General features: G+C 36.5%; 2 protein-coding genes and 7 non-coding genes across 9 annotated transcripts; all 9 read left to right on the top strand.

The window, feature by feature from the left end:
- The first annotated feature begins 2,115 nt into the window (after window positions 1-2,115).
- On the top strand, window positions 2,116-11,685 carry LOC128217060 (phosphate carrier protein, mitochondrial-like). Its single transcript, XM_052923907.1, has 7 exons — window positions 2,116-2,223; window positions 2,374-2,470; window positions 3,014-3,318; window positions 4,061-4,242; window positions 5,371-5,543; window positions 6,004-6,114; window positions 10,947-11,685. The coding sequence occupies exons 1-7, from the start codon at window positions 2,143-2,145 to the stop codon at window positions 11,102-11,104; spliced, it is 1,107 nt and encodes a 368-aa protein (XP_052779867.1). The 5' UTR covers window positions 2,116-2,142; the 3' UTR covers window positions 11,105-11,685.
- On the top strand, window positions 6,306-6,555 carry LOC128218632 (small nucleolar RNA SNORA53). Its single transcript, XR_008258419.1, has one exon. It is a non-coding gene; the product is annotated as a small nucleolar RNA SNORA53 (small nucleolar RNA).
- LOC128218635 (small nucleolar RNA SNORA53) lies at window positions 6,829-7,108 on the top strand. The gene has a single exon (XR_008258421.1). It is a non-coding gene; the product is annotated as a small nucleolar RNA SNORA53 (small nucleolar RNA).
- LOC128218634 (small nucleolar RNA SNORA53) lies at window positions 7,393-7,672 on the top strand. Its single transcript, XR_008258420.1, has one exon. It is a non-coding gene; the product is annotated as a small nucleolar RNA SNORA53 (small nucleolar RNA).
- LOC128218630 (small nucleolar RNA SNORA53) lies at window positions 7,963-8,242 on the top strand. Its single transcript, XR_008258417.1, has one exon. It is a non-coding gene; the product is annotated as a small nucleolar RNA SNORA53 (small nucleolar RNA).
- LOC128218631 (small nucleolar RNA SNORA53) lies at window positions 8,523-8,742 on the top strand. The gene has a single exon (XR_008258418.1). It is a non-coding gene; the product is annotated as a small nucleolar RNA SNORA53 (small nucleolar RNA).
- Window positions 9,029-9,248, top strand: LOC128218627 (small nucleolar RNA SNORA53). The gene has a single exon (XR_008258414.1). It is a non-coding gene; the product is annotated as a small nucleolar RNA SNORA53 (small nucleolar RNA).
- Window positions 9,904-10,123, top strand: LOC128218628 (small nucleolar RNA SNORA53). The gene has a single exon (XR_008258415.1). It is a non-coding gene; the product is annotated as a small nucleolar RNA SNORA53 (small nucleolar RNA).
- Window positions 11,686-12,332: 647 nt separating the features above from the next.
- On the top strand, window positions 12,333-17,603 carry LOC128217062 (zinc-binding protein A33-like). Its single transcript, XM_052923909.1, has 2 exons — window positions 12,333-12,835; window positions 15,217-17,603. The coding sequence occupies exons 1-2, from the start codon at window positions 12,504-12,506 to the stop codon at window positions 15,788-15,790; spliced, it is 906 nt and encodes a 301-aa protein (XP_052779869.1). The 5' UTR covers window positions 12,333-12,503; the 3' UTR covers window positions 15,791-17,603.
- Window positions 17,604-18,421: the final 818 nt, after the last annotated feature.

Here is an 18,421-nt window from a genome sequence, read left to right as displayed (position 1 = left end):
GGCCTTCAAATCTGCTCTAACAGATTATTTTATTTTAAGGCAGAAATGTATACATCCCAAGCTGGTGAGAATGAATTTTCATAATAAATACAGAAGAATGTACTGTACCAGGGCTTTATTGGTGAAAAATAAAACTCGTTTGATATCTATCGTAATTTTGACTTGTTGAAAGTAAGTAATTGTTTGTAAAATGGTACTAGCTAGTGATTATACTAAACCACTAAAAAGGCTTGTGATTATTAAAATACGAAACTATCATCGTCCTAGGACTAATCCACCTCACAGCAGCGTCTGATAGAAATAATGAAAATGACGTAAGTGTAGTCAAATGTATATTGGTTCTGTACTGTTTACTTTGATGACGTCAATAAGAAACTGTGTTTAGATTATGTTGCTATCTACTCACTATCTCTCAGTAACGACGACGACGACAACAATAATATGGCCAAGACCATGCATCGATTTGTTTAGAACAGGTTTAAATTTGCAAAGGATGACTTAAGTCATGTTCAAAGACTATATATACTTAGGGACGTCTGAGCCGTAGCGACCCCAATATTTTGAAAAGTTGCGTTTGTAAGTCTATCAAGATCTTTCCGCACCCGTTGGCTGCATTATGCCTTGATTCCGCCGTACGTGACGCCATCACGACTTAAATTGTGTTCAATGCCATAAGTGACAAAGATAGAAGTGACAGCTATTCGCCTTCAAATCCAGACATAAGAAGACTTAAAGCAACAGAGTAAGAAACAAGAGATCCAGGTGCGATTATAAGCCTAGCTCTTGTGAAGATACCTCTTGGTTCTTCGGTGTAAAGCACCGACCAAGGGGTACAACTTTCCTGGGTCGAACCAGTACTGAGTACGCCTTTTTCCCAGTACCTACTTTTTAAATTCCGAGCGCTAGGCAAGGAAGCTACTGGAATCATATCTTAACGTCTTGCGGTCGGGGTCTCAAACCCCGACCTTCCGCACCTGAAGTGAACGCTTTATTACTATCTGGGCGATGCGAATAGTTGCGGTTCCGTAATTCTACATTTATTGTAGCTGCGGTCCATGAGGATCGTATTTCAAAGCCGCACCAAACATTATCATACGCCCATCCATCCATCCATCCATTAATTGATGATTAAACGAACAAAAAGACCGGTAACAATTAATGGAAATTCAATTGATATAAGTTTATGCTGATGTTTAACTCAGTATTTTTTCTCATTCATGACCACATGTTGTTTATTAATATCAAATACACATAGACTTTAGTTAAGTATGGAAGTGCCAAATCAACTTAAAAACTTAAAATTTCCTAATCTTTAGAACCAACTTGGAGCAGAGATTATTTTAGACCAGATGGTTTGAATTTCGTCCAAGGCTCCATTACGTGTATAAAGAGCAAACTAAAAATAATGTTAATGGTAACGGGGTCTGTTCCTTGTTTGATCGCAAAACCATTATTGACCATAACTATACGAAAAATGTTTTGACATTTCATTTTTTTTCTAATATTGTGTTTCTTCCTTTTCAGGTAGCAGACCTAGCCTTCTGTTTCATATCGAGTCTGGCAAGATATGAAACACGAATGTGGACAGTGGCTTCATCACAGCGGGAGTCAGCAACTGGCAGGAGCTTGAAGCTCAAGATCCACGATTATTCTGAATGCCACAAGGTAGCTATCGAAAGGCACGTTGCACTGCCGAGGCAGACCATGCAAGGACATGGGGGGGGGGGTCTTTATTTATAACAGTATATATACTAATTAAATGCATAAATTATAATAATTTATGACGTTGTTAATTCGTGCCATTAATAATTGTACGATAAAGCCCTGCAAATTGAATGTATGAGAGACGTTTATAAAAATATCGATTTAAACACATGTATAAGAAAGAATATACACTACTTCATGCTAATTTACTCAGACTCTTAGTGTATTCATCATTGTAAAGGTAGATCACTGCGTAGGATTTTAATTTCCTACCTGTTGACCTGAAATGTGTTTGTGCATCAAATAAAAATAAAGAAATTAACTTGATTTAAAAATAATAAATTAATAAAATTGCTATAATAATAATTATGACTAATGAATTCATATACCTACACTTTTCTAACAATAATTTCAACTCCAAAAAGAATTTACTGCTGCATGTATTTTACGTCATTTCGCAACGTCCAATCAAAATTAGCGACTACCGGTCTCTTTCACTTTGCACGCCAGAACACCAAGGTAAGAAAGTTAATGAGTTAAATAAATAGAGAAAACGTAAGATATATAATTATAAACAAGTCAATTATCTGTACCGGTATATTTTTGAATGATCCACGGCAAGTTTTGACTCATTCAAGTGGTAAATTAACTATTATACCTACATTTCAGGGCGGAAAAATGACCGACAATACCGTGACACCGACCGCACACGGTCCTATTTCAAACCTCTTTGCCAGAAGATTACAATGTGCAGGCGGGGCAAAAGGTTTGTATTGGGATAATTAATACCCAACTACACGTTTGAAAACCAGAATTTTCCAACCCTTGTGTTTATTCACTGACATTTGTTCTGATTTGACAGCTGACAAGTCAAGGTCATTTCTATGTCAATAATAAAAGGATAATTCAACAATATTCCTTGGTGGTATTCATACATTTAAAAGCATGTGGAAATTTGCACTTTATTCCATATGTCTGTAAAAAAAGCTTATAAATCTGTAATATACACACATTGCTTTAATTCAATAAATGTATGTTACTATCAAAGAACACTTGTACTGTACTCTATTTGATTGAAATTAAACTTCAATGTGTATTTTACATGTTCAATTTCCTTTATATACTCAATTTCATTGGTCAAATTAGCACAAGCCTTGTAAAATGCTTCCATTCTGGGTTGAATTAAGCAGCACTTGTTAAAAAGTGAATGTCAAAAACTAGCATTACAATGTGTGCTTGTTCATCCAAAAGTCTTAATTTTCATGATTGCCTTTACCAATTAACAAGCTCACAAATATCTTGATTGCAGAGGATTACAGCTGCGAGTTTGGATCCGCTAAGTATTTTGCTCTCTGTGGTTTTGGAGGCATCCTCAGCTGCGGAATTACACACACAGCAGTGGTACCACTTGATCTGGTCAAATGTAGAATTCAGGTAGACCCAGCAAAATACGGGAACATTATCAATGGTTTCAAAGTGACAATCGCAGAGGGTGGTGTGCGTGGACTCGGACTGGGATGGGCCCCAACTTTAATTGGCTATTCCATGCAAGGACTTTGCAAGTTCGGCTTCTACGAAGTCTTCAAGAATCTGTACTCCAACCTTCTTGGAGAGGTATGTAGGATCTTTTCATAAGTGTGTTAAACTGGGGAAAAAAACAGAGGAAAAAGAAAATAGTCAAAAGTTAAACTGTTAATTTAATTGAAACAATATCATCGGAAAAAATTAAATGTACTATTCACCAATGCATAAACATTAAAAATGCTTTTGTCACGGTGCTGACTTGCACAGGTCAGACTCATGTGAGTTATACGTGTAGGAAGGCTCAGTTGGTAAAACACCTGGCTATCAGAAAAGTACGGAGCCCAGGGTTCAATTCCTAGAATGGCTTTATGCTTTTCAGTGACTGTGGCAGTACAAATATTAGGTTTTTTAAAAGCCAGATTTCAATGCAGGACAGGGTACTGCAAAAGAATGGCAGGGTGCTATTAAGTGAGAAAGGGGCTTTTTTAACATTATCAGTTTTAAAATACTGGTAGGTGTTGTGTTTAATCGAAGTAATTATGTTTCAACTGCCACTTTTGTAAAGTTTGTATGTATTTGTAATTATATGTTAAGTTTTGATTAAATAATACAACAAAATTGACATTCTTTAGCATTAAATTCTTTGAATGAAGAATGGTGCCCATACTTGTCTCCATGCCCGCAGAAGGGTGCTAGAAAAAAGGACAGGACAGGGTTTAGCATACTTCTCTAGCCTAAAAGCTACAAATATATTTAATTATTATATATTAAACTATAATGTAAACTAGCAATCTGTTATTGTTATTCAGCAATTAATATATTTGTTCTATAGGAAAAGACTTTCTTGTGGCGCACATCCCTTTACCTGGCAGCCAGTGCTTCAGCTGAGTTCTTTGCTGACATAGCTCTGTGCCCCATGGAGTCAGTGAAAGTTAGAATGCAGACAAAGCCTGGCTTTAGCAAGACACTGCGCGAAGGATTCCCAAAAATCAAGGGAGAGGAAGGATGGAACGGGTAAAATGGGATTTTAGAAATTCAGACCCAAGACTGACATGTACGAACTAAATAAATTTGAAATATGGGATATGAAAATTAAAATTGTTACAGTCTGTTTAAAAACTTTACTTTCGAGGTCATCAAATTTAGACTATTGGATGAACAAGCCACAGTTCATACACTTGTGCTTGGCATCCATTTTTTCAACAAGCCTAGCTATGTAAATTACAGTGGTAAGTACATAAAACATTGCTATATAGCTCCCACATATTTCCAAAGCTATTCATTTATGATGTCATGTCAAAACTCATTCTTCTAGTTTATGATATATAAATAAAATGTACATATTGATGTTATTTCATGATGACATTTACATGGGTGAAAGTTTTCGTATTAATACAGAATTCGGTATTTTCGGTCTTCTCAGGGGTCATTTTTCTAAATCGTGTAAATCCGGGGGGTGGAGGGGGTACCCCAAACCCCATCATCAACATCGCGATCTACTCAAAATCGAAGATAAAACAAAGTTAAATTTTCTGGTTTCCCAATTTCGTTCTATAATTAGCGTTGCCATAAGTGGTAAAATTTTGTCGGCGATATCAGCCGAACGTTTCCGAAAATAGTCGTTTCTTTTCGTAAAAAAAGCATTGTCATTCCAATGTTCTCCGAATGATCTCGGCAGTTTCCGCGCCAACAAAAACTTGGATGGCGGAAAAAGCCGGGTTTCGCCGAATATTTTCGGTCAGGATCCTTTACGACTTTTACAACATACCGCAAATTGGAGTAAAAAATAAACAATGAAATAAATCAAATACTGCTGTCAAAATTGAACAATGAAGTTTGTACCCCCAGGGTATAATACTAAAGAGCTTGAAAAGCCTGCGAAAAACAAATGGAGGTGGCAATGGCTGTCAAAAGTCGATTTGAAGGGTGTGAAATTGTCCGATTGGTAACTTGATAAAAATACAAAACTCTATTCTTTAATTGTATTCTGTTTTTCATTTTTTAACTTTTATTGAATGAGTTACAGAGTTAAATGAATTCTTGATTAATGAGCAAGTATTGAAGTATACAGCTTAATTTTTCAGTATTTTGAAAATTTGCAACTTTCACCCATGCATTTATGATTTTTGATTCTTTTCACAGTTTCTACAAGGGTCTTGTTCCACTGTGGAGCCGACAGATCCCTTACACAATGATGAAGTTTGCTTGCTTTGAGAGGACCGTCGAGGCCTTGTACAAGTTTGTTGTGCCCAAACCCAGGTCGGAATGCAACAAGGCGGAGCAGCTTATGGTTACATTCACCGCTGGTTACATTGGTACGGAACAGTTATACATTGGAATAATTGGAACATTTTACCTCATGAACACCAAAGTAAATTTGTCATGGATTCATGAATAATGCTTTTGGTGATCACTCGGTGAAATATACTACAATCTTAAACCATAACAAATAATTTTCTATTAATTGCTCTATACAGGAAAGAGCGCCTATTTGTAAGTGAACGTACCATAACATAATTTCTGAAATGACTTGAAATTGTGTCCCAGCCCTATGAGCACTGATGTTTGAAACAGTGAAATATTTTTATTTCATTGATAAATCTAAATAAAGCGATGTAAAGCATTTCACATTTTACTGAAGCAAGAAATGATTTTCACATTTGAATTAAGCATCAGAATTCTATTATCTGATTTTTTTTCTTGTCGCAAATGTTTGAGTCCAGTTATTTGTAATTTTTATTACCGTAAGTTCAACATGAGCTTTTTCTTTTACAGCCGGTGTTTTCTGTGCCATTGTGTCTCACCCGGCTGACACGATCGTCTCCAAGTTGAACAATGATGCTGGTAGCAACTTCGTTGATGCAGCCAAGTCTCTAGGCTTAAAGGGTATGTGTCTGTGAAGATTCAACTAAATAAAATGTTTTAGAATGAAGATTAGAGGGCTTATCAGAGCTTATCAAGTAAGTCATTTAGTTTGTCGGTGAAAAGCTTGTAAGCGTGTTTGTTGTTGTTACTTAAGAAAAACAGTCTAAGTAATCTCAGAAGAATTCATACAAGTGTCAAATTCTTAATTTCTACCCATGTTCCTTAGATCCACCCTTGGGTTCACACAGTCGGTCCACAGCTCATGTGTGACTAGCTAGCTGGTCCACAGCTCAGGTGTGACTGGCTAGCTGGTCCATGGCTCAGATGTGACTAGCTTGAACCAGCAACTTTCTTGGTTGTATGTCGAGGGTGCTTGAGTCATAAGCATGGAACAGTAATATACCTCAATCTGTAGCTATTTGCTGTCCTCTGTTGCTAGCTGTCGCTGCAGATTTGGACATCCAAGTGTTGTATTTTACTTCTTTGTTCGATAATATCTTTTATTCCATTTGTTTTATGTTGACAAAGTATAATACCTCCAGCAAAGATACTGATTGATTGAAATTTCGAAATATACGTGTAAGAATTTGTTGAATTACAGCTTCCTACTCAGGACAAGTTAAATAGAATCCTTCAAGATTTTAATTTTGGCGAAATATTCCTACTCTAAAGACTTTATAGAAGTTTTGGCATTAAAATGTTTCTAGCGCTGATTCTCTAGAACATAAGCTTCTACCCATGTTCCTTAGATCCACCCTTGGGTTCATACAGCTGGTCCACAGCTCAGGTGTGACTAGATAGCTGGTCCACAGCTCATGTGTGACTAGCTAGCTGGTCCATGGCTCAGATGTGACTGGCTAGCTGGTCCATGGCTCAGATGTGACTAGCTTGAACCAGCAACTTTCTTGGTTGTATGTCGAGGGTGCTTGAGTCATAAGCATGGCACAGTAATATTCCTCAGTTTGTAGCTATTTGCTGTCCTCTGTTGCTAGCTGTCGCTGCAGACTTGGACATCCAAGTGTTATATTTTACTTCTTTGTTCGATAATATTTTTTATTCCATTTGTTTTATGTTGACAAAGTATAATACCTCCAGCAAAGATTCTGATTGATTGAAATTTCGAAATATATGTGTAAGAATTTGTTGAATTACAGCTTCCTACTCAGGACAAGTTAAATAGAATCCTTTATGATTTTAATTTTGGCGAAATATTCCTGGAATTTCTACTCTCAAGACTTTTTATAGAAGTTTTGGCGTTAAGATGTGTCTAGCGCTGATTCTCTAGAACATAAGCTTCTACCCATGTTCCTTAGATCCACCCTTGGGTTCATACAGCTGGTCCACAGCTCAGGTGTGACTAGATAGCTGGTCCACAGCTCATGTGTGACTAGCTAGCTGGTCCATGGCTCAGATGTGACTGGCTAGCTGGTCCATGGCTCAAATGTGACTAGCTTGAACCAGCAACTTTCTTGGTTGTATGTCGAGGGTGCTTGAGTCATAAGCATGGCACAGTAATATACCTCAGTTTGTAGCTATTTGCTGTCCTCTGTTGCTAGCTGTCGCTGCAGACTTGGACATCCAAGTGTTATATTTTACTTCTTTGTTCGATAATATTTTTTATTCCATTTGTTTTATGTTGACAAATTATAATACCTCCAGCAAAGATTCTGATTGATTGAAATTTCGAAATATATGTGTAAGAATTTGTTGAATTACAGCTTCCTACTCAGGACAAGTTAAATAGAATCCTTCAAGATTTTAATTTTGGCGAAATATTCCTGGAATTTCTACTCTAAAGACTTTTTATAGAAGTTTTGGCGTTAAAATGTGTCTAGCGCTGATTCTCTAGAACATAAGCTTCAATTTATACCCATGTTCCTTAGATCCACCCTTGGGTTCATACAGCTGGTCCACAGCTCAGGTGTGACTAGATAGCTGGTCAACAGCTCATGTGTGACTAGCTAGCTGGTCCATGGCTCATGTGTGACTAGCTAGCTGGTCCATGGCTCAGATGTGACTAGCTTGAACCAGCAACTTTCTTGGTTGTATGTCGAGGGTGCTTGAGTCATAAGCATGGAACAGTAATATACCTTAGTCTGTAGCTGTTAGCTCTCCTCTGTTGGTAGCTGTTGCTGCAGGCTTGGACACTCCATTGTGGTATTTTACTTCAACACATTTTCTTTTAATCCAATTCTTATTTTGACCAAATTTTATGCCTACATTAGAACTGTTGATTGAAATTCTCACTATGTGTGCAAGAGAGTTGGTGAGATACAGCTTTCTACTCCTAGCTATGAAAAATCCTGCAGTATTTCAATTTTGACAAAATAATCCTGGAACTTTCACACTTCATTGCAGGCTTTTTGCAAGTAGTTTTTGCATTGATTGGTTCTAGCACTGATTCACTACAAGATCAGTTTCAATTTCTACCCATGTTCCTTAGATCCACCCTTGGGTTCATACAGTCAGTCCACAGCTCAGGTGTGACTAGCTAGCTGGTCCATGGTTCATATGTGACTAGCTTGAACCAGCAACTTTCTTGGTTGTATGTCGAGGGTGCTTGAGTCATAAGCATGGAACAGTAATATACCTCAGTCTGTAGCTGTTAGCTTTCCTCTGTTGGTAGCTGTCGCTGCAGATTTGGACATGCTATTGTTGTATTTCCTTCCACGCATGATATTTTCTTTTATTCCAATTTTTATTTTATTTTGACATAGCTTTATACCTACATAAGACCTGTTGATTGAAATTCTCACTTTGTGAACAAGAAATTGTGAAGATACAGCTTTCTTGTCCTGCTAGCTATGAAAAATTCTGCAATATTTCAATTTTGACAAAATATTCCTGGAACTTTCACAATTTAAGGCTTTTTGCAAGTAGTTTTGCATTGATTGGTTCTAGTACTGATTCACTACAAGACCAGTTTCAATTTATACCCATGTTCCTTAGATCCACCCTTGGGTTCATACAGTCGGTCCACAGCTCAGGTGTGACTAGCTAGCTGGTCCATGGTTCATATGTGACTAGCTTGAACCAGCAACTTTCTTGGTTGTATGTCGAGGGTGCTTGAGTCATAAGCATGGAACAGTAATATACCTCAGCCTGTAGCTCTTAGCTTTCCTCTGTTGGTAGCTGTTGCTGCTGACTTGGACAATCCATTGTTGTATTGTACTTCATATCATGATATTTTCTGTTATTCCAATTATTCCAATTATTATTTTAACCAAATTTTATGCCTTTGATAGAAAAGTTGAAATTCTCACTTTATGTGCAAGGGAGTTGGTGAGATACAGCTTTCTTTTATCAGCTATGAAAAATCCTGCTGCGGCAATATTTTAATTTTGACAAAATATTACTGGAAATTGTTACAATTAATTGCAGGCTATTTACAAGTAGTTTTCGCATTGATTGGTTAAAATGCTGAATCTCAAGAAGATAAGCTTTTAATATCTACCCATGTTCCTTTCCTCTGTTGGTAGCTGTCGCTGCAAACTTAGACATGCCATTGTAGTATTTAACTTCATTGCATGGTACTTAATTTTATTGCAATGTTTATTTTGACAAAGTATAATGCCTTTATTGATATGTTGATTGATTGATTGAAATTTTTAAATACATGTGCTGTAATTTTTGTGCAAGGGAGTTGACACAAATGGCTGTCTACTCCAACTAATTATGAAAAATCCTGCAATATTTCAATCTTAATCGAATAATCCTGGATTTTCTCTTCTTAATTGACAGCATTTTGCAGAACTATTGGCCGCTAAATGATTCTATTACTGATTCTTTCGAAAAATGCTACATTTTCTACCCATGTTCCTTAGATCCACCCTTGGGTTCATACAGTCGGTCCACAGCTCAGGTGTGACTAGCTAGCCGGTCTATGGCTCATATGTGACTAGCTTGAACCAGCAACTTTCTTGGTTGTATGTCGAGGGTGCTTGAGTCATAAGCATGGAACAGTAATATACCTCAGTCTGTAGCTGTTAGCCTACCTCTGTTGGTCGCTGTTGCTGCAGACTTGGACATTGATAAACGATCATTTATGTAACGCCATAAGGTAGAGTTCACTTAGTAACATACAGTGGTTGAATTGAGGACAATGCAAGCTCTAGTGTAAGAGATAATGCTTGTTCATGCGAAAGTTTAATTTACATAACCTACCATGTATGTTGTTAGACCCTTGGGAGTGGTGTTTTTCAATAAGCATCTTAGTAATAATTTTCAACTTAGTGAAAAATTGCCTTTTTTCTAATTTGATTTTTAAGAAAACGAATGATGTTTGTACACCAAAAATATGAAAATAAGCAAGAAAATGGGCTAAACAATATATGCATATGAATAAATCTGATGAAAAGCAGGTCTTTCAAAAATTACGAAATTCTCACTAAAGTAAAAATATTCACTAAGATGCTTATTGAATAGTCCCCTGAACTGGTATTTTACTGAGACTCACCTTGATTGTGCTGTTAATGGTTCATCGATGATGAAGTAGACTCGTGCCACTTTAGGCTTAAAAAACCCCAAAACATTTGGTTCGGGTTACCCGACCCAACCTTCGGAATAGGCGCCGACCCTACCGTTTTTATAGTCAGTTTGAAAAAAAAAATGAAAAACTAAAAAAAAATATTATTTTTTTTCAATTGCTTTTCAATTTGTAGTTTAAAACCTTAAATGCTTACTCAGACGATAACTTTAACACCATTCTGCTATGATGAAAATGACAGTCTTATATAAACCTAATAAAAAAAAAAGCCTACCTACCCTACCTATTTTTGAAACGGATGTAACCCTAACCAAACAATTATTTTTTTAGGCCTTAGTATATATGAATATGTATGTCATATTTGCAGGAATGTGGAAGGGCCTGTTCCCCAGGATTATCATGATTGGTACCCTCACTGCTCTGCAGTGGTTCATCTATGACAGCGTGAAGGTCGCTTTCCGCCTGCCCCGCCCACCCCCGCCAGAGATGCCAGAAAGTCTGAAGAAGAAGCTTGGTGTCAATTAACATGACAGTATTCTAGAAAACTTATACATACTTAAATAGAGTGGATAGTTATTGACACTTATTTTGAAATTTTTAGAACAAGCATTATATTGTGAATGAAAAAATAGGAAATTGTTATCAATGTATTTTTAATGAAGGATAAAAAATATAAATTATGAAAGGACCATTCAAAATTTGCAGTTATGATTTTTGTTTTGGATTTGTGTGGCTAATTTTTTTATAAAAACGTTAACAATATTTTCGTTTTCATTTATTTAGGACAGGATTTTGAATTTTCGGGATAAACATTTTACCTTGTTACTTTGTAATATATTGTTGAACACATATTTTCAATAGTGTGAAACTAACATGTTTGAACTTAGAAGCTAACCATAGGCTGTATGTACTACTGAAATGAATTAAATGGCAACTAGAATTGCACTTGACCGATCTTGACGGAATTTGACACGTTTCATCTAGCACTGCATTTGACCCAGGGCATCTAGAACTGACAAGCACTTGTGTGATAGTGTGTTTATATTTATAGTGCTTGGAGTTTAAATTCAAACAAAACAGTTTTATTGAATAAACACGGAAACATATCAGATTTGTTCATCTTTTTTCATGAATTTGTATCCCCCCTTAGAGTGTAGCAAGGGTCATGATGGACCAATATTACTCACATAAGGCGTTTTCGTCTCCTCCCCCGTTAAAATCGTCTAAGCTTACTTTATTTTTCAATATATAGACAAAAAGATAGTAATAAAATACACCCAAAATGCACTCTTTCGGACTAGAAATTGTTAAAATGTTCTTGTGAGAGTCGTTGAAATCGTGTTCCAGTCCTGTGCCCGCTGACGTTTGATTTGGAACCGAGAGCGGGTTTAAATTTTAAAACAGTGAAATATCAGTTTTATTTCACTGGTAACTAAACCACATACAGCATATAATAAATAGTTTTCATGTTTGTATACGCCTGTTTAAAAAACAGCACGAACTATACATGTATAGTTTCTCCTGTAGCACACGGGCGGGCGGCGTTCAGTATGTTGTCCGATCAATATCTAAGAACCCTTTGTCCAATCAGGTGAACGATATATGGTCACCATGTCCCTCTTGTTTCAGGATGGAATCGGTCCGGCGGGTTCTATTCGAGTATTGAAAAAATAATAATCTCTCCTTATTATAAAACTTTCTCTATCAGATCACATCACCGCGCATGACTCAGACATAAGGCAAGTGAACATAAAAAAAAACTTACAATTGTTTACTTCCTTTTCCGAACATGAATCCTGTTTCACTTAGTGTTATAACATATCCTCAACACAGTCAATAATAAGAAAATACTGAAAAAATAATTAAGTTACATTTCACGAAGAGAGCATAATTTAATTAAACTGGAATAATTTTAAAGCCAAATATGGCTTCAAACTTCAGTTTCTCTGTTAGTCAAACTTCGGATTCGATTCATGACTTTGCATGCACTCCGTGTAAAGATGATGGATTAAATAATGAGGCACAGTTCTTCTGTGATGAGTGCAAGAACTATTACTGCAACAACTGTGAGCAACTACACAACAAACTGTTTAGGACACATTCCGTGTTTGGGAGTCAAGATGTGAGCAAGTGGGTGGGGTATGTTGGACTGAATCCCATAGAATCATGTGACAAACATGGTGGCAAGAAGCTTGAACTGCTCTGTGTGGACCATGATGAGCTTTGTTGCCACATTTGTGTCTTTCTCACTCACAGGTATGTAAATTTAGTACAACCGGTCTTAATTATTCTAAAGAAAGGAATAACCTAGTTTAATATATTGTTCTATCCAAATAAATGATTTCCACCCTTATTTGAACTTATTCCTTTAAATCTACTGGTGGCAATGAGTATAATGCACTAGTAAATTTTAACCACGATCCCCCCACACACCCAGGTCCGGGAAATAGCGGGGACTTTGACTTTCGTTCCTGCCAAGCCCGGGTAAAATCACCGCACAGCTGGAATGAACTGATGGTAAAATTCCCGCCAAATGCCCATTGCCCGCAAAATTTGGCGCGAAGCCCAAATCACCGCATTTACCGGCACTGCGGGGTCGCCGGGAGGGTAAAACACGGCCTATTTCCCCGGCTATACGCGGACCTGGGAGGGGGTCGTGGTTAAAATTGACTGGTACATAAGAAGTATGGTTGTATGAGTATTCAGTTTCTTTAAAGTATTTTTTGACAAATTTAAACCGATCCTGACCCTCATGCATGAATACAATTTACGGTGATTACGGCGATCCATGGGCAATTCCTTGGATGTGTGCATGCTTGTTCAATGTCGGGACACATCCTTTATATTAAGAGCAAAAGCCGGGTTGCATATATATTAACCCCTAAAAAAGTGGTCAGCATGCAGGGCTTCTATGACATTGTCCAAATATATATATATATAGTTTTGAATATCGATCGCCTTATCCCCTTTCGTTTCATTATTTCTTCGGAAAAGCGAAGGATATATATAAATGGTAGGCCTGTGCAAAAGTGTTAAAGGTAATGGTTTCATATACAAAAAGGCATGAATAATAACTATACTATAGTTTTTATTTTAGTTATACTTTAAATTTGTCTGAGGCACGAATTTAAAAGCTGAAGTATTAGCCTTGAACTAGAGAAGAGAAGTGCATTGGGTCCCTTGCTGCAGTGATTTTTGAGTGATTGCCCTTTGTTCGTTTTCATGCTTAATTTTTGTCAGGAGAATTACTCCCAAAGTAGTTGGGTGTAACAACGAATATCGTATACAGATAGATCATATTGAGAAATAGTGCAGTACACAGGAACCATGACTCTGACAACGATATGTTTTAGTTATTTCCCTATGTTCATTTCTTATTCTTTATTTTTGTCTGGACCATTAGTCATTACTCCAAAATCCTTTGAGGTATTGACTAACTACTCGGATATATCGTATAGAGGAGAAGTGCGATGCACAGCAACCATAACGCTGGCTGCAGTATTACTGTTTATATTGAGGACAGACAACCTATACTTAACCAGACTTCAAAAAGACTATTTTCATTGATTTATTACTTGGTTTTAGTTACATGAACTATACTAATGATGTACATGTTAGGCAGAAAATAAAACATATGAGATTACATTCACACGGTTATAATACACCATTAGCATGATTGCTCATTAGATCCATTAACAATACAAAAGAGGAGCTATTAAACAAGAAGGCATCGAAGGCCCTATATCGCTCACACTGGTACTTGGCTAATGTGCCGTTATTGTTACAGGTTACTTCATTTCTATTGTTGACCAAATTTCATAAAGAACTTAAGATGTCCAACATATAAGGTTTACAAAGATGGGATGAAAAATACAACAGCCGCTCATGCCTTTCCAAGGATTTCTTAGGAATTGACTAGATACCTCGTTTTTGATCCAAAAAAAACACACACATATTTTAAATTCAAGCATTGTAATCACTCCGGACAAGCTTTGGAAAGATCCGAAGAAAATTCAGCCTCTATGGCGTTAACAAGGTTTTTCAAAGATTTGACACGAATGCCTAGTTTTTGATCCGAGAAGACACATATTTAAACTTCATTCAATGTAATAACTCTGATTTAAGTTTTTGAAAGATCCGAAGAAAATTCAGCCTCAGTGGCGTAGTGACATAGGTGTTAAACCCAGATTCTCCATATCGATCGTGACCGATACTTCATCATTCGGATCAAGTTTTGGAAATGTCCGATGAAAAAATAAACAGCCTTTATTGCATAAACAATGTTTCTTTCTAAAATTTAACCTAGTGACCTATTTTTCTACCGAGACTACCCATATTTAAACTTGTCCAAGATTCCTTTCTTCCAATCTTTTGTTAGCATTTTGTTTTATTTTACCTCGTGTTTTAACATCTTAACCGGGACGGAAATATCCGAAGTTATATTTAGAAATTAGACCACGTGTGAACGTACTGCAATAACGGTCAGGAGGATTAGGTCAATTAAGTTGAGTAATTTCTTAAACAGTGTTTGAGTGATGGCTATTGTCAACCTTTAAGCCTTACGATGCAGTCACGGAACATAAATGACCAGCTTAAAAATGTATCATGTCGTTATATTAAGACTTAACATTTTTCAGAATGTGTCAGAATATCAAGCACATTCCTGACCTGGCTGATGGACTGAAGAAGCAACCAGACTTCAAGAAACTGCCTACTGACGTTGATAAGATCGCCGACAGACTTCAAGAAATGACAAAGAAACGAACCCAAAACAAACAGTCCCTCAAAGACTCTGGGAAGAAAATACTCGTTGAAATCAAGTCACTTAGGCAGAAAGTGAATGAAACGTTTGATAAAATAGAGAAAGAGGCAAATGACATCTTACAAGAACAGCTCCATGAGACAGATGATTTCCTGCAGGAGGACATTGACAAATGTACAAAGCTTAATGACAAACTAAAAACATACCTAGAAGCCATCCACACCCAGGAAGATGACAACACTTCTTACATAGCGTACAGGAAATGCAAGAACAAGATGAAAGAAGCAGAGAGCCTGCTACAGGAACTGTCAACGAAGGCCGACACAACACTCACATTCTCTGCTGATCCTAGAATTGAACCTTTCTTTTCGGGACTTCTGAACACAACTGGAAAAATCACTGTGGATTATGGTTTTAAGATTAGGACAGTTTTCATTGAATTATTTTAAGGTTATGACAAATAAATCAATACATTGTTAAAGGCGCACAATGGATATTGATGCAAAACATTTTGTTTTTAATTTAAATGTACTTTAATGTACAGTTTATGTTGAAAACCTTAATGTGGATTTAATGTTTATATGTCATAAAAACGAGGCAAATAAAGTGAAACTGTGCTTGATTTCCAGTAGGGGAACAGTGGGTTCGCATATTTAAACTAACGACTGAGAACGATGGTGAAAAATTAAAAAAATGTCAGGGTGGCATTTTGACTGAAACAGGCTTAAATAGAAACGTGGCGAGTGTGTTATAGCTTAAGTAATATATTCGCTGACATAGTGTATATTAAATGTCTACTGAGCATTAATTATTGCAGCTTTTATTATGTTTCACTATAATGTATGCATGAGCTTGTAGGTTAAATATAAATGCAGTTGTATGTACTATATTTCTATGGCATTCACACTGTATTTGTTTTTGATGTTGCATAAATGCTGTATTTATCATTGCAATATGTGTTGCAAATACGTTCTGCTCTTCATTATTGGAGGAAATAAAAGTTTATCTATGTATATATATCAAGTATGTTTCATTCCGAGATCCTCTGCCATTTTTATCAAAAACAACCTCGGATGTATACAGACGGTTAACGTCAGAAATCGGTATGCTTTAACTACGCTGCAAGTAGATCGCGTAGTAATTTCAATTTAGCAGTTAAACTTAATAACTTAACTCTTGGGAATCTTAAGAATGTTTGCAATAATACACTTCGCTGGCAATCAATTACTTGCAGCGTAGTTAAATGAAAAGAATTTCGACAGTGTAAACCGTCCATATTCATCCGAGGTTGTTTTCGATGGAAAATGGCCGAGGTGCTCCGATTGCTGAACTCGAAGTACCAGGTTACAGCACAATGTGCCCTACCGGCTGAGCCATGGCATATATATGTCGCATTGCAGAAACAGAAGCAGATGTAACATTAATTGTCAAAGGTGTGCACGTATTTATAGCAACATGCAGAAATCTGAGTATATCAAATCATATTGGCAATTCTTTCATTTATTTACTGATATCAGATCGTGAAACCCGTGCACAAATCGGTAGTATTTTATAAAGGACAAAATAATTTAATTTTGTAATCTGTTTTGTAGCCAAATTGATTTTTTAGAAGCGGGGAGCGGGGGTGTGGGTGTAAACGCACATGTTAAAATACTTCAATTTCTGATAAACCTCTGTTCTCTCTTGTACCCTTGTCATTGAGGTATGTAAAGGTCAAGGAGAATGAAATTTTGTATTTTGTTTTGTAGCCAAATTGTGTTTTAAGAAGAGGGTGAACGGGGTGTGTGTGTAAAGCTCACATGATTTAATCATCGGTGTCCTGATAAGCCTCTGTTTCTCTATGAATCCATTTCATAGAATTGTCAAGGCCAAGAGGAGAACGGAATTTTTATTCTGTGGTTGAGTCTAATTGTGTTTTTTTCAAGGCTGAGACTTTACGCTCTTGATAAGGGGAGCAGGACTTTTCAACCGCAATACTTTTTTGGTCTTTCGCATCTCGTTTCATATCAAGTTATTTATACCCGTGTTAACATTGCAGCCATTATTTACATCTCGATATGGAATATCTATATTAAATATGAATTAATAGAAATTAATAGTTTTATTCAAATGTTGACAATTAGCAAGTAAATATATATGTTTCAATTTGTTTAAGTGTATAATCACTAAATGATATCGAAATCTTACTTATATGCATGTAAGGAAACCTTAGGCAAGACTCAGATTATTCTGGATATTGAATGGGTAAATATCAAATAATTAACCCTAAATAGCTAATAGCTTTTAGTTAGCTATTTATTATAAAGGGACTAGCCACCAGATGGTTCCAAAATCCTCAAAACAAGTCTAGAATTATCAGTACAAAAGTATGATTACTGATAACCGATTAGACGTCATTAAAAAAAAATACTATTTTGTCGCTGTCTCAGCTGAGTTTGTATATTATGCACGTGAAAATCACGTGATCGGAAAGCTCCATATACCGACGCTTTTTAATTTTTAAATTATCTGTGATTACGTGCTTGATAAATCCAGTCAAGTGCGAACTGGAAAAATACGCAAAAAACACAACGGCAAAGATACATCTAACGTAAACGATGTGATACTAAGTACATCAGTACGTAAGATTCAATTACGGAATGAATTGCGGGCTTGATGTCATTATCGGGGTCAATCTCATTAAAATCATATCGTGACGTTCACTTCATTTCATTACGTTATGTACGGGGTGTCATATTGGCAGCGTTACGTCGTGAAGCTTGTATTGGGGATCTGATTTTAATGAGATTGTATCGGGGTATGAACGCAATTGGGCTGGTCAAAGTGTGTGGAGTCCGAAGGACTCCATGCGTACTTTGACCAGCCCAATTGCGTTCATATCCCCGATAATGACATCAACCCCGCAATTAATTACTTATATTTACACCAATAGTTCATTATTTCATTCAATAATTGTTAAAAAATACTTTATTTCATTTAAGAAAATCTTTCAGTAACCCTTTCTTACCCATTCTGTAAATAGAACGACCCGACTGTAACCCGAAGCATTTTTTTCAAATGACGTCACAATAACGCGGGAA

Source organism: Mya arenaria, chromosome 14, assembly GCF_026914265.1.
Source record: "Mya arenaria isolate MELC-2E11 chromosome 14, ASM2691426v1".
In the NCBI taxonomy this organism is placed as follows: Eukaryota; Metazoa; Mollusca; class Bivalvia; order Myida; family Myidae; genus Mya; species Mya arenaria.
The sequence above is the reverse complement of the archived record's forward strand: the minus strand, read 5'-3'. Positions and strand labels throughout refer to the sequence as shown.